General features: G+C 42.7%; 1 protein-coding gene across 2 annotated transcripts in view; it reads left to right on the top strand.

Moving 5' to 3' along the window:
• Window positions 1–1429: 1429 nt before the first annotated feature.
• The window catches only part of SOCS7 (suppressor of cytokine signaling 7), a 149564-nt gene continuing 134676 nt past the window's right edge, over window positions 1430–16317 (top strand). For both annotated transcript variants that reach the window (XM_069237496.1, XM_069237495.1), the window contains exon 1: window positions 1430–2238. In XM_069237496.1, the coding sequence (XP_069093597.1) occupies window positions 1580–2238 (659 nt within the window). In that variant the 5' untranslated portion in view covers window positions 1430–1579. The remainder of the gene's footprint in view (window positions 2239–16317) is intronic.

Raw genomic sequence — 16317 nt, 5'->3', positions numbered from 1 at the left:
CTTCCTTTAGAGTCTGCTCTAGTCTGGGGGCAAAGGGACTCTGAAGCTCAGACTAACTAAACAACACTTTAATATAGCCTTAGAACCCGCTGTAGCGGGCTCTACCGGCTATTAAAGGTCCGCTCCCGCGTTAAATGCCCGAGCCGAAGGCGAGGACATTTAAAAAGGGAAAGGACCTTTAATAGCCAGTAGAGCCCGCTACGGCGGGTTCTAAGGCTAATAGAACATTCTGCCACTCAGGGCAGAATGTTCTATGAAATAAAACAAATTGCTCACGTAGCCCGAGGGGATAAAAATCCCCTCGGGCTCCGTGAGGCTTTGTTCACAGCTGTTGCTGTGAACAAAGCGAACATTGGAATGTTCAATGGACATGCCAACATTCCAATGTTCTAATCAACCTCAGAACCTTCCAGTAGCGGACATCACAACCAAGGAAATTTCCACTGACAAGACACCATTGTGAATTATATCCAATTAACTTTTATCCTCTTGTGAACACATCTTTCTGACCTTGGATTACATCCATTGCTCAGGAATTTGTAAGGGGAGTCTGTTGTTACAGCTCCTTGCTACCAATCCTCGTCCTTGCCAACCTAGCTCACGCTTCCTTATCTATCACCTTCAGGGGAAGAAAAATAATGCACAAAGAAAGCAAGCTTCATGTTAAAATTAAACACAGGAATCGTGTAGGCCTTAACTTTAGCAAGACCAAGGGAAAGGAAATACATGTTTTAGTTATACACTTACAAATTCAGTTCTCTTAAACACAATAAATGAGGAGTGATTATAAAATAAATCAATCTTTAAAGTTCTAAGGTATAACTACATGAAGTTAACATTACATAAAGGCACTGTACATGTAACGCTTGCATATTTACACATAAAGGCACTGTAGTGTTGTGGTCTACTAATGTGCCGCAATTACATGAATATAGTATATAGTTCATGTGTTATATATAGCATTAAATGTTTCACTACTCTTTTTCTAACATAGGATAACGGCGCAGCCAAGTTAGGCTCTCTCAGTATCTTGTTCAGATAACAGCCTTAAAAGAAGTAAATGGACAATGTAGAAAATATTTTTTAATGTGGTGGCATTTCCACTACTTCGGATGAAAAATATTCCTTTCAAATATGGAGGTTCCATTTGAATTTCAATGTAGCAGTTAGTTGGGATTTAAGTTTTCAACTTAGTTGATGGTAAGTTTTGGCAGCATTCGATTTCAAGATTGCGTCTTTATTCAGGTTGATGTAATCACTTGAATGTTTTGGGTGTCGGAGGCTTTGACGTGTAGTCCTTCGTCGCTTTCAATGGTGCTGTCATTCCTAGCGTTTCTGTTTGGTACGGCTAGAAGGGCGGAAGTGACCCGCATACGGCGCCACTGTTAGGATTGGTCGAGGTGACGGAAGTGACACAGTAGGCCTCGGCGACAGAGAATCTGTGAGTCTGTGCAGGGAGGGAGGCGCCCGGGGCCTCCATGAAGCAGTGGCAGCGGTCGGTGGTGCAGAGGAGCCGGACCTGCGCGGGGGCTGGTAAGGTGGCCTTGCCATGGCCGAGCGCTAGGCTCCGGCGAGGCCAATGCAGCAGCCGCCGTCTCCGGAGGGCCGGGGGGAGCAGGAGGCCGCCCCGCACCGGGCGCTGAGCCGCCTGCTGGGCTGCGGTGAGGAGCGCGTCGCCTCCGTCGAACTGCCCCATGGCTCCCGGCCGCAGCTGATGGTCTTCCGTAGCGGGGCCCGCGGCGCCGGGGAGCCGGAGGACGAGGGAGGAGAAGGCGGTGATAGCGGACCCGAGCTCTGTCCCCGCCACCGTCTGGTGCTGGGACAGCTGAGTGCCGAGCAGCACTGGGGTCCCGGCCTAGAACTGCGGCTGGGGGCGCTTGAGCTGAAGCAGTGCCCTTGTCAGGCAGCCGCTGGCCCCGAAGACCCCACCGAGGAGACAAGCGACGCACTGCTGGTTCTGGAGGGCCCAGAGGCCGCTTCTGAGGAGCAAGCGAGTCGGCTTCCGCTCTTTCTGCAGCCCCCAGAGCCCGTACAGAAGGGAAGATCGGGCCGAATCAGGGAGCCCGGAAGGTTGAGTCCTCGTCCCGGCGGCAGCGCTCGCAAGAGCTCCTTGAAGATCCGCCTCAGCCGACTGTTCCGCACCAAGAGTTGTAACGGCTCCGGGGAAGCCCGCGGTACAACTGGCGACCTTAGTAGCTCTGCGGTCAGCTTGACGGACGTGTGCGGCACGGAGGGAAGGTGAGAACTTATTTGAGTCAGGGGAAGCTGGTAGTCATAGATATTGTAGAGGCGATCGAAAAGTGTTCATGGCAGGCAGAAGGGGTAGTGGGGTTACTGTGATGTAAGCGAAATGAGGGAGAAAGGAGGGAAGGTGATTTTCCTATATTCTGAGTGAGAGGTATGCGACTGCAAAAAAAAAAGATGCAGGGGCAAGTTTGTGTGGTGTGTAATTATAAGGTTGGAAGAGTGTATATGTAGTGTTGTTAAGGTAGCCAGAGCAGTTACAAGGGAACTTAGTTATGCAGTTTTAAGGGAGGACAAGGTACGTACAAAGGATCGAGGCCCCGAAGGTTAGAGGTATTATTGTAAGAGAGACTGACTAAGAATGATGGTGCGGGCATTGTGTTGTATCACGTAAACATGTTAACTTCTGCTGTTTTGGAGTCCGTACAAGTTTGATGGATTGTATATACTAAGCATTTGCTTTAGAATGTGACAAGTTGAACACATCACTTGAAATACAAACGCCCGTTTTCTCCCATATGCATTTTTAAATGCAGTGCCTGTCTGATCAGTCACTTTAGTTTACTGCTAGTATTGAAGTATACACCATGGTTGGTGCAGCAGGCACTGTGTACTTCTCGACACGTGTTTGTGGAGACCTGTCCTTCATTAACAGAGAGTAAGCTCTCAGTTTCGGAGATTCTTGGAAACCCCGCTGAAAATGTTTTCAGGCTACGTGCTACTCCTAGAGCGCAGGTGAATCCTTAGGGCTGGTCAGTCAATAGGTCCAAGTAAAAACCCATCACTATGGAATGGGAACGCTCCGCCTTCTATACTGTCAATGTTGTAGTGAACTAAAATGTAGTTATTTGGAAATATGTAGACCTTCATTTTGATTTGATTTTAATTTGTACAAATGGCTACCTCTTAAATAACTGCCCTCGGTATGATGTTGCTTACATATACAAAAGTTGAATGTTTGCAATCAATTTTATTACATTCTACATATAATTTTGCTGTTTGTAAAGGTGGGTTCGTGTATTGAATTCTTCTTTGATTACTTAGTCGCTCTGTCCATGTAAGTGAAATGTGCAGACCTCAGAAACGTTCTTTCTATAAACTTATTTGGTGAGTTTTCTTAGTTGGTTCTTAGTGAGAGACAAGCTTGGATATTTTGACAATTTCCTATGTGTCCTATAGATAAGTTCTTTCAAAATATGTATGGTTAAGAGTTTGTTTTCTGCCAACGATTTGACAGTGGGCTGTTTTCTAAATTCTAAATAGTTTTGTAACTTTCCCGTGCGCCTTTTTTCATGTCATTTTCTATGTTGACCGTCTGTGTTATCTTATGAAAGGCTAACAGTTGCATTTTTTTTAATAGCCAGCATGCAAAAAAATGTAGTTTTTTTTTTCCTTCGGAAAAATGAAAAAAGTGGCATGAATAAAATCTGCTGAGAGACGGGCTTTAGCGGTGGTCAGGAAGACGGGAGGAATGGCGCAATGAGAACACCAGCTGATTCTCCCTCCACTTGCTCATATAAATAAAAAACAAGTTGGTGTTTAATGTGCTTTTTGCCCCCTGGGGAGGACAGATTTGACCTAAATCCCACGATCTGTCCCCCACCGCCGGGAGGGCGAATAGCTGTTGGGGGCTTTAAGTATGTGGTCTTGGCCCAGGACCAGGGTGGCAAAGTCAACTGGTCTGATCTTGGCAAGACTGTAAATATGAAAACGAAAAAGCAAAAACATGCAGTTGCCTAAAAGTGGATGCCACATGATTGTAATTAACATTTACATAAACAAATTTTAAAAAAAACCATTGCACAATAGTTTAGTAGGGCAGTGCAGGTGTTTGCTATCAGACTGGTGTACGTCATTGAAAACAGATAGTTTTAATGAACATTAGAGCAAAATGATTTGTACTGACGCAGACAAAAGCTGCTATGCAAGGGTGACTAAAAATCAAAACAGATAAAAAATAAGAAGAAAAGGGTATTAACAAATTTATTTGCTCAGACTAAGCACTGAAGTGCACTTATGTTTAGGAAGGTGTGCACATTATCATCCAAAAGGTCATTCATAGTGCAAGAGTCAATGGCTGAGGTGGCTGACCCATTCCACTATCCTATGCACTATGGTGAGTCGAAGTAAAACATGAATTCCTGTTGAGCATACCATTTGATGGCAAGTGACAAAGTTAATCTCTATTTTGAAAACTTCTCTAAAGGCACATCTACTCTCTGTGTAGAACATATGTTTATGATTGATTACACCTAACGCCTAGTCCATACACATTGTCTGAGTACAAGGTAATCTGAATACACCCCTCAACACCATGTGTGATGTCCACTTTTGCCCAGTTACCATTTATTATCACTCGCAACTGCCTCAAATTGTAGTCCTCCAATCTTTAAGTTTGTTTCTGACCTCGTACTACGTGGTTTTAGACCCGTGTCTCTTTTTATTAGAAGGAAAAACTCTCAAGACACCTCCTATTTCATCTCTTTTTAGGGTCGAGCCTGCGTTGCATGCGCCCGCGCATGCGTATCGCAGCGAGACGCTTTAGGGTTTAGAAGAGGGCTCAGAGCCCTGTCAACGTCATGTCAGTGTTTTTCATTGGTTCGTGGGCTTGCCTAATAAAATCTGCTTGCTTTCATTAGTCGAAGGCATGCATACGTCATGCCTTTTCCGGTGGCTTGCCCTCCTCGAGCGCATCGACCAAGTACAGAAAACATGCGAGGCTCACTGTTTTCTGTCCGGCTTGTGGACTGCTTTTTCTCTAATTTACTAGCGTGATTTCGCTTGGCAGAAGTCGAGCGCTTTACATAGTTAATTGCACTTTTTTGGATTACGTACATAAATGCACTTTTGCCGATAGCGTTGTAAACTCTTACCCCGACTTTTCACCTATCAGCTCTAACATGAGCAAACGCGAGACCCGTTGCATTGTAAATGCTTGTTTAATGGTGCATTGTCCAGCGAGCTTCCATTGTGGTCATCTGATGCCATTGTAATATTCCTTCAGTCTTTGAAATCTTATGCTTTATTGGCATTTCAGACCTGTCTAACTGTAAATGCTTAAAAAATCTGAAAGCCATGGCCAGGCTGTGAAACACATAAGCGAATTTTGTTAGTCTGTTAATCCTTTTGGATAAAATATATCAAGGTATTCCATCCAAATGTTTTCCTGTTATGTAGTTTTTCCCTTAAATTGCCTCCCCTTGGGCCCCTCTTTGCTATTCCCAGCACCTGGAATTTTAATTTGAGATATTTGGTGTCCCTTTTCTGTGAAATCTTTTACCAATATTGATTTTTATGTTTTTTTTGTCTGAATTTTGATCTGTACTCTTTCCATCTCAGTTTGCTGGTTCTCCCAGTCATTCCAATGTATTCTAATCCACAAGGTAATTTAATCCCTTTTAATCCCATAGATAAACTTGCTACCATCATAAATTGCATATACGTGTGATGTATTGCTTCCTTTTAAGAAGATATGTACAGTTGTGCAATTGAGGCATGAGCAAATTCTAGTTTTTCATGTTGATAGATAACAATGTTGATGTTCCTGTTTTCTCCAATTAGCCCTTTTTAATGCTTTTGTCTAAATTTATCCCATTCTCATATGCCGTTGTTGGTTGTTCTGTAAACAGCTGCTTCAGTTCAACGTCATATTGAAATAAATTCCAATTCTACAGACCATCTTTTTGATCCAATTTGATTGTTGCGAGAATCTAATTCAGGGTGTCTCTAACCTTTTCTGTAATAAGAGTGACGTATTTTAAGTGAAAATCATTCCAAACTACTATCAGTATTATTAGTGTTGTAATAACCACCACATCATACAAATTATGTTAGTGGCCACCATATGTAGAATTACCAGCAGTGATCTCCTCTGGCATAGTTGCCAAAAGTAATGTAAAACAAGCATTTGCAATGCAGTAGGTCTTGCATGTACTTGAGTTGGAGCTATTGGCATTGTAAATGCATAACTCGACTTTTTTGACACCTTAATTGGTCAAGCCTGCTGCATATTTTGGTCCTTTCCACCACATAATTCCAGTGGCCCTGCATACAACTAGAGGACTAATAGGTACACTGGAATATTTTTTAAACAAGGCCCTTAAAACCCAAACCACTCTCAGGTGCTAAACATATTTACTTGGCAGTGGTACAGGCGACATTGCCCACAGGACAATGAATACATAAATATACTCCAAGTGTGCATGCTTACTGGATCACTGTACTTTACTGCAGCCTGGGAAGTCGAACAAAATGCCCATGATTTTTCAAGCGCTTGAGGAGAGGCACCTCACATGATATTAATGATCCTCAGTCAGTCTTGAACTGAAATTTTAGTTATAAAATATTCACCATTGTACAGCATAATCAGGTGTAAGTTCTCATTGAGTTCAGTTTTATAAATACATGCACACACAGCTCAAGTTTCACAGACTCAAACGTGTGTAGTTCATCTAATCAGGTTTCTGCTTTGTATTTGCAGCTTGTATCACGTTATAAAAATAAAACTACAAGTCCCAGAATGCAAAGCTGAAACAAACTAAATTAGCAAATCACACATCAAACTAGGGAGCTGGACAACTCAATGAATACTACAAGTTTCTAGCTTGTATCATGTTATAAAAATAAAACTACGTGTCCCAGAATGAATGTGTGTGCTGCAAAGTACATGTACTAAGCAGATCAGAATGCATATAATGTAAAAATAACTTTGAAGATTAATGTTCTTCCTGGAGAGAGAAGTACTTTTGTCTAGTGGAAGTTTGGAGTCATCATAAGGTAGCGCACAGGGTTAATATGCCTGCGGCAAAGAACATGTACTAAGCAGATCAGAGTACATATAATGTAAAAATGATACCGCCAATCAAATTCACGCTATAAGAGCCACGGCAGCCAAGAGAACATATTTTGTCTAGTGGAAGCTTGGAGTCCTCACAAGGTAGCGCACAGGGTTAATGTGCCTGCTGTGTACTAGGCAAATTGCAAAGTGCATGCAATGTAAAATATGAAAATAACTCTGATGATTTATGTTCTCTCTGGAGAGAGAGAAAGTACTTTTGTCTTATGGAAGCTTGGAGCCATCGTAAGGTAGCGCACATGGTTACTGTGCCTGCTGGAAAGAACATGAACTAAGCAGATCAGAGTGCATATAATGTAAAAACGATACTGCCAATCGAGGTTGCGCTGTGAGCGCCATGGCAGCCCCAGAACTTCGCAAAAAGAAAAAAGTAGTTTTCCCATGCTGAAGTATATACGCAATCTTGCAATTATCCCTGTAACAGGGTTGGTGTCCAAGGCAGTAACCAAATAGTCCCAAGGCGAAACAAACGTAAAGCATTTACCCGTCACATCAAGTGATTTTTGAAAGGCAAGCCCACAAACAAATGAAAGTGATGGGTGTGAGGTGGGAATGCTTAAAAGCCCACAATACTTGCAGCAGGTCAAAGTGCTAGCACGCTCGACCTAAAAACGCTGGCAGCACAGCACTGGCTGAAATAGACCTTGCAGCGAATTGTTAAGCTTTTTCAGCCTTGTCAATAATTGTAAACAACCACACTTTTCATTACAATGTGGCTTAGATGAGTTTACAAACTCTAACATGTTCATATCTCCAACAATGTCCACATGGCTGCCCTGAAAGTGGCATCTACCAAATGTTAGCTGGTTTAAACATGTCTTCCATTCACCCCTTTGCAGTCTTGGTGCTCCATAAGTTGGCAACCTGGAAATAAAAAGAGGCAACTTAAATAGTCTCCAAATATCAAGCACAACTGAAAATACAAGTGCTCAACACAATATGGCTATCCTGTAATCCTGATACAATTATTCTGGTTAAATCAGTGGCTTAACAAACCACTGCTGTGTGTGCAAATCACAGTTCCAGCTGTTTTGGGTAAGCCTCCGAGTTTGGCTGAAGCTTCATTACTTACCACTTAATTTTATTGGTGAAGTTACATTTTTAAACAGCTATTTACCTGAATAAAATGACTCTGCAAGGGCATTGAGAAATGTTTATAACTAACAGAGCTCTCAACCTGTCAAAGTTCTGTCAACGGTCTTCAGACACTGCAATCGCAGTCAGCTGTGAGTTTACTACTGAAAAGCATTGCAAGTTATATTCTGGCCATTCACGAAAGGAAACGGGTAGGAGGGTCAATCAATCAGATATTTGTATAGTGCGACTTATTACCCGAGGGGTCTCAAAGCACTGATTGGGGGACGAGGGTCTGTTGAAGAGCCAGGTCTCGAGGTCCTTCCTGAACTGGGCCAGCGAGGGGGACTTCCTGAAGTGAAGCGGTAGCATATTTCAGGTCTGCACAGCGAGGCAGGAGAAGGAACTCTCACCAAACTTGTTCTTCCGGATCCTAGGGATGGTGGCAAGGGCCAGTTGAGCAGAGCGGGTTCGCCTGGGGGGTGCGTAGAAGGAGAGGCAGTGGTTAAGATAGGTAGGTCCGATGTTGTGAAGCGCCTTGTAAGCGTGTGTCTGGAGTTTTAAAGTGATGTGTTTGTTGATGGGGAGCCAGTGTAGGTCTCTCAGGTGGATGGAGATGTGGCTGTGGCGGGGATGTCCAAGATGAGTCTTGCCGTGGCGTTCTGTATTCTCTGGAGTCTTGTTTGGAGTTTCTTGTTAATGCCGACACAGAGTGCGTTTCCATAGTCTAGTTTACTGCCGACGAGTGCATGGGTGACTGTTCTTACGTCAATGGGGATCCACTTGAAAATCTTCCGGAGCAGGCGTAGTGTGTGGAAGCACGAGGATGAGACAGCATTGACTTGGCAGGCCATGGACAGCAATGAGTTGGGGATGATACAGAGGTTGCGCATGTGGTCGGTGGGAGATGGGGCAGTTCAGAGGGCAGTGGGCCACCAGGAGTCATCCCAGGCAGGGAGGGGGTGGGGGGGGCAGGATGAGGATCGCTGTCTTTTCCGAGTTGAGTTTGAGGCAGCTGTCTTTCATCCAATTGGCGACTGCCTTCATTCTGTTGTAAAAGTTGCTTTTGGCTGTTGATGGTTCATTGGTGAGGGAGAGAATTAGCTGTGTGTCGTCTGCATATGAGACCATGTTGAGCCCGTGGTGTTTGACGATCTTGGCGAGTGGGGTCATGTAGACATAGAGGTTGGGGATCACAGTGGAGGCCTGGGGTACTCCGTAGCTGGTTTCTGTCAGTTTTGAGGTGACGGGTGGGAACCTGACTCTCTGATTCTCTTGGTTTGGCCGGTGAGAAAAGAGGGGATCCACTCCAGGACTTTGCCGTGGATGCCGACGTCGTGTAGTCAGGTGCACATGGTGGTGTGGGAGACTGTGGCGAAGAGGCCGACGAGGATGAGGGCAGCTGTTTTGCCGTGGTCTAATAGGATACAGATGTCAACCATGGCTGTTAGGAGTGCGGTTTCAGTGCTGTGGTTGTTCCTGAATCCAGATTGGGAGGGATCTAGGATGTGGTTTGTCTCGATGAACTGTGTTTTGATCACTTTTTCAATTACCTTGACTGGAAAAGGGAGAAGTGAAATCGGTCAGTGCCAGCTCTAGGACTGTGTGACCGGTGCCACTGTACCAGGTGCTGACTTCAGGAGGGGAGCGCCATGTTTACAGATATTATGCTTTTGAAAAGCACCTGCTGCAGCGTTCCTTGCCTCCAGCAATTTTCAGGAAGCAATAAAAATGTTAAGATAACTCACATGATTAATGTTCTACCTGGAGACTTTTAGAGGGTGGTAGTGAGTCAGTCTGTGGCAGAGGCAGTCATGTGGGGGTGCCAACAAACATTGTCCCACAGGGCGCCACCAGCTCTAAAGCCAGCCGTGAGATCGGTCTTTAGTTTTTTTAGATCTGTTTGGTCTGCGGACGACTTCTTCAGTAGGGCGTTTAACGTGTTTCCAGTTGTCTGGGAAGGTGGCAGTCTCGATGGAGCGATTGATGGTACTGCATAGTCGGGTGCACTGGTGATGCTGGCTCAGTTGAAGATGTGGTGGGAGCATGGGTCCGAGAGTGCCCCAGAGTGGATGGTACTCATGAGCTTCAGGGTGTCTTCCAGGGTGAGGAGGGTCCAGTGGTTGAGGGTGGCTGGGGAGTTGGAATCCATGGTGGTGCTGGTGGGTGGGGTGGGGGGGCTTGTCTTGGCTTGCGAATCCTTTGTAGATGTCCTGGAGTTTTTGGTGAAATAAGGTGGCAAGGTTGTTGCAGAGGTTTTGGGAGGGGGGGATGTCTATGGTGTCCGTGCCAGGTTTTGTGAATTATTTGACTATGGTGAAGAGTTCCTTGCTGTTGTTGTGTGCATTGGTGTTGATGTGGTCCTGAATGGCTGAATTTCTAGCTGACCTGATGAGCCGGTGGTGCGATGTGACAGCGTCTTTGAAGGATTTGTGGCCTGTTGTGTTCTTGCTGCTTTGTCTGCATCGTTCTCTCTTTCTCTCACTCTCCAGGTGCCCTTGGATTCTTGTGGGGGGGGTGGGAGAGCCAGCTGGGTCTCCTGTGGTGTTGATTACAAAAAAATTCACGTTTGCACCACTATACTAAGACATGAATTATGTTTTTTGCAACACAACACTCTTTTGTGCCAAAAGAGGCGACGCTTGCCCTTTAATGTCAAAACAATCCTCATTCAATCTTTCCGTTTCTAGCGGCAATTGACAATATGCTACCCATGTAGGCAAGAGCTTTAACGTATCACATAGGGTAGTAAGCGCTAGAAGTGTAATAATAGAAAAAATGCACACTTGTTAATATTAAAACACGTTAAAGGAGTCTCTAAATCATCCACTCCCTTATAATGGCATCGCACTGACTCAGTAGAAAGAAAAATGCAATGTTGATGAAAACAGTTTCTCGTGAAGGATTGTGCAGACATCAGGCGTTGAAACAAAGCTGCAAAAAACACGCCATGGCCGCTACCTCTAACTTCGCAGCACGGTAGCCTGCAGCCCCTCCATGCACCTGCTCTACACTCATCTGATCCGCAGAGTACGGACTACATAACTACTGATGCAAGTAGTAAGGGTCTTGGCACAGTTTTATCACAGTATGATGAAGAAGGGGGCAAGGTTATTGCTGCCTTTACCTCTAGAGCCTTACCTCTAACAGAGGCTCTAGAAGTAGTGAAAGAGAAACTTTTAACACATGCTTGGGCTTTAAAACAGTTTTGGATCCTTTGTATGGGGAACAGTGATAATGTTGAGGTGAGACCATATGCTGCTGACTAAAGTATTTACGTCGGAGGGTTTTTTGAAGGCTTCGCCATGCTTATCTTGTATTTCTATGCTGTTGTTGGATTATGTGTACAAACTCATTTACATTACAAGCAGGAAGAATGTTGTAACAGATTTTCTTTCAAGAATGCCCACTGCGCTGACTGAAAATCAGAATGATCTACAGGAGGATGCAAACGTTGTATTGTTTTGGAATAGCATGAATACAGTCCTTTGATAAGGAATTGCCAATTCAGTTTCATTCTGGACCCACTCCTAATAATGACGATGGCGCCTCTTGGCTTTGACTAGTGTAGAACCAAGCAAGCAGCATCGTTATTGGTATTTGTCTATGCCTAGTTCCGTACCAGCTAACTGGTTCGAGATTTTAGGTTTCAAGCAACACCCCCGACCCCTGAGAGGAGTGGTCACTTCGTCAGCGTGGCATCAGAATGATGCCCACGCCACACCAGACTCTTGAAAGTGCTTCTTTCTTTACATGTCCTGAGGAGGCCCATATTCATCAGGGGCTGTAACGCATCACCACGTTTTTTGAAGAGTTTTGAACTCATAAACAAGGACGACTCGCAGTGGATCACTGTAGACAATAGTATCCCCCCTTTTTGCAGGTTTCTGCGTAACTACCTCTTCTGTGGACTGTGCTCTTAAAATTGGACTCACAGCCACACTGCAACAATAATTTCAAAAATTAAAGTCCGGCAGTATTTCCTGCCACATTTTACTGCTACAGCCAGAATTCCAACATGTTATATGTTTTGTGGATTACATTTATTTTTTATTTTTATGTAAGTGAGGTTGTGCTCAAATCCGATATGCTTAATCACAATTTTTGATGCTACTAAAGTGAGAGGCGGGACATTGTGTGAAATGAATAAATTATGAATAAGGTTTCTGTCAAAAGCAATATATGATATTTCCAGTGATTCACTTTGTCTTCACTGTTACTAAGTGGTTTTACATCTGTCCCTACTATACACCACCTTTGTATGGCTATGTTGATAAGAAATTGTGGCAAGAGAAGTGTGAGATTATTTGTTATAAAAAGCTCTGTGTTGTGTGAAAGTAGTGTGGCCATACAAGAAGACTTTAGATGATCTAAATCCATTCTGGGAAGTTCATAATGAACTATCTGGTAATGGGCCTACCTTATCCAGGGGTAGAAGACTTGTTCGTCCAAATGCATTAAAGGAAATAAGTTCTCAATGTGTCATGAAGGCCATTTGGGCACGGTAAAAACAAAATGTGCAATAAAGAATGCTTGCTGATGGCCAGGAGTTGATGTTGAAAGAGTGATAAGAGACAGTAACAAATGTATGGGGGCAGACAAATCCCTTAACTTTGAGACCTCCCATGGAGCAATTTGTGTATCCAGGCAAGCCTTGAAAAATTATAGCTGTGGATATCATGGGACCCACTGGAGTTCAAAATAAACACTTTATTGTTGTTCTGAACTCATTTTCTAGATGGTCATTTGTTAAAACAGTTGACAAAGTAGAACCTGAGTGCACATTGAGCTTTTTAGATGAACTGTTTTAGAGTGAAAGTTTACTTATGTGTTTATTGAGTGATAGTGTGCATTTCACCTTCAATAAAGCAAAAAGTATATGAAAAGATGTGGGATATTGCACATGACTTCTTCCCAGTACAATCCTGTGGGAATAGTATGGTGGAACATTTTAATAGAATTTGGAAGAGTGCTACTCAAACTGCCTCAAGAATAGATTGGATTTGGAGATTCATGTTATGAAAACGGTGTGGTCTTACAGAACCACTGAAGTTGCTGCCATAGGATATTCTCCATTCAAGATAATGAGAGGAAGGAAAGCTACATCGAATTTTAGTCCAAGGTGATAGATCTGTTCTAAGAGAATGTATTGCTCTGTGGAAGATATTCAAAACATCCTTTGAAGCAAGCATAATGAGTAAAGTCCTATTTTGACAAAAACATAGTGTGAAACCTTTTGAACTTAAAGTGGGTCAGTGGGTAAAAATTAAGACGTCTGGTAAAGTTTCCAAGGGTGTGATCATGCATTTTTCTCCACAAAAGGTAATTTGAAAAATTCAGTGAGAGTAGATGATGTCAGGTGTTGGCATGTAAGCAGAATGGCACTCTTCATCACATATGGTATCGTAAATACTGGTAGGCATGCACACATTTTGGAGGCCGATGTAAGTTGTGGCTATGGTTATGATCAACAAAATTATCACGCTACTGAACCAGGATTTGCCAGAGATGGCAGAGCCCTGATTTGCACTGACCTAATCTCTTCGCCGAAGTGATATATGACTCATGAGAAGAAGACTCCTCCAAGGAAGTTGTGACTGATTCACAGAAGGATGGTACTTCTGAAGAACACTTTTATTCTATACCTCAAGAGTCCAAAGGAACTGGTTGTAAAACCAATCGTCTAAGGAGAACTGTGAGAAGGCCTTAGATGATTTTGAATGTGACTGCAGCTGTCAGTTACTAAATGTGACTTGATTTATTATTACTGTGAAGTAATATTTTCACATTCAAGTTATGTATGTATATAGGGGAGTTTTACGGCATGTTTGTGTTATTGTTGCTAGGCTACATTTACAGTATTTCAGATGTGTGTGTGACTGTTGTGGTATAAGAAATGGGGGGAGTAGTGTTGGGTTGAAATCAAATGTAGAATGAGGATTGTGATGTGCGGGCATTAGAGAGTGAGTAGGAGGTGGCAGTTGGAAGAGCTTGAGCAAGAGTGCAGAGGAAGAGTGATGAGGAGGCTCTATCAGTTATTCAACAATAGCTTGTTTAAGTTCCAAATTCACTCCCTTCAGTCCAAATATATGCAACCTTGTATTTTAGCGAATTCCAATTTGCAAACATTTTCATTGAGATATTTTGTACAAATGTTTTGTAAGACTCTACCAACCCTAAAAAGGATCTGAAATCATCCTCATGTACTCTTAGGTCTAATCCATTGCTTACTAATCTCATACCCCAAATAAGTGAATTGTGATTATGAAAATGTACTTTTAGCATACTGTCAAACCTCTGTTTATTCAAAATGTCCAGAACTTCTTCCAGTTATGCAATCATGATCAATCTCGTTTCTTCCCGTTATTAAAATGTCACCCTGAAAGAGTAACACGTTCTCCATCTTACCAAAAAGATTGAACATCAATTTCTGAAAGACAGCGGCTGCAGAAGCCAACCCCAAAGGCTTTCTTCTATATTGAAAACACCCCTCCTGTGTGATAAATGAAGTGTACTTTTTGCTATCTTTGTGAAGAGGTGGCTGATGGTATGCTTCTGAAAGATCTAATGTAGACAGGAATACTTTGGACATAGATAACATCTCATTTATCTTGGACAATGGAAATCTGGCAATCAAAATATTCTTGTTTAATTCATGAAGGTCAACACAAAGTCCAATTAGATTTTTTTTTTCCCATTGATACCCATTGGTATCTACAATTAATTGTGAAGTCCACTTACAAGACTTGATCAGTTCAATTATTCCTGCCTCTATTAACTGCTTCAACCCCTTAGACACCTCACTTCTAAGTAGAATAGGTACATTCCTAACCTTGTGAACCTGTGAAACAGCATTTTCCTTTAAAACACTTCTATGTTCGAAATCATTCACTAGCCTAATTGTGTCACTAAATTCCCTAGGAAATGTGTCCAACGATTATTTCGCAACGATTTCTGCCTGATCTAGAATCAACACATGTTCCTTAGTGTTGGGATGTAGAACAATATGTAAGTCCCTTTGGTCCAACCGTCGCATAAATGAAGGTCCCTTCTTTGCAACTTTCAATTTCCCTAAGGGCTCTCTATTCTTAAATCAAAACACTAGCTTTCTATAACCCGGACTATCAGTTGCCTTTCCACTGTAACCTTTCGGGCTACGTCTGTTTTGTAGAATTTAGAGCCAAATGTTTTCTCAAAATCGCACTTCCAGGCACTTTAATTTATAATAGTATTCATGGAACCCCAAATTGCCACAATATGGATGCCAACTCTACCTGTTTTCATGGAACATACAGGTTTGTTCCTCAATTTAGTCTCCTCCATAAGTATTTGAATTTACCCTTTCTTTAATATTCAAAATTTCTCAGCTTTCTGAATCTTCTTCAATAGCAGATACAACCCCTCTCGTATCAATGCACTTGACTTTACCATCCTCCTTGACTTTCATTTTACAAACAAGTGCAGTGTCCAGTCTTTCCACAACTAGCAAATTTCTGAGTCAATGCTGGACATCACTTACTAGATGCCAAATGAATTGTGCCATCACAGCAACAGCAACATAAAGAATATTTATGCTTCTATTCCACCTGTGCTTGTGTTTTCATTATTTCCTTTTTTTTTTTAATAAGATGCACGTCAGAAGGTGAACTCAGTTTAGCTACTAGCTCCTGCTCCACTTCCTGTTTTAACAGGCTTTGCACACCTCCTGACAATTCTGGCTACTTTACTATGGCCGCCACGTCCTTTAAATTTGCATCACCATTGACTTACATAAGCTTTTGTATTGCAGGGTTCTGCATATGCATGACAGCTTGATTGCAAATCAGCTCTTCCTGCAAAATAACAAATCTAAATTCTAAAGCCAAAATCCTTAAGTCTGTGACATGATTGTCAACTGTTTCATTTTCCTCAAGAAATCTGAAAATATTTATAACATATGATACCTTTACATACTTTTGGTGAAAAGTAGTTGTCCATCTGTATTAACTCCTCTGTAAATACATAACCATCTCCAACTAAACCTTCCTTGGTAGACTGATTATATATCCGCGGGCCCTCGGGCCTTGACAAGTGTCGCAAAACCCCTTTTCTCTTCTCAGAAGATAAAATCCTTCCATACTCAGTAGTTGAAATGTAGTTCAGGA

Source organism: Pleurodeles waltl, chromosome 6, assembly GCF_031143425.1.
Source record: "Pleurodeles waltl isolate 20211129_DDA chromosome 6, aPleWal1.hap1.20221129, whole genome shotgun sequence".
Lineage (NCBI taxonomy): Eukaryota > Metazoa > Chordata > Amphibia > Caudata > Salamandridae > Pleurodeles > Pleurodeles waltl.
Note: the sequence above shows the minus strand (reverse complement) of the source record. Positions and strands in the feature narration are given on the sequence as shown.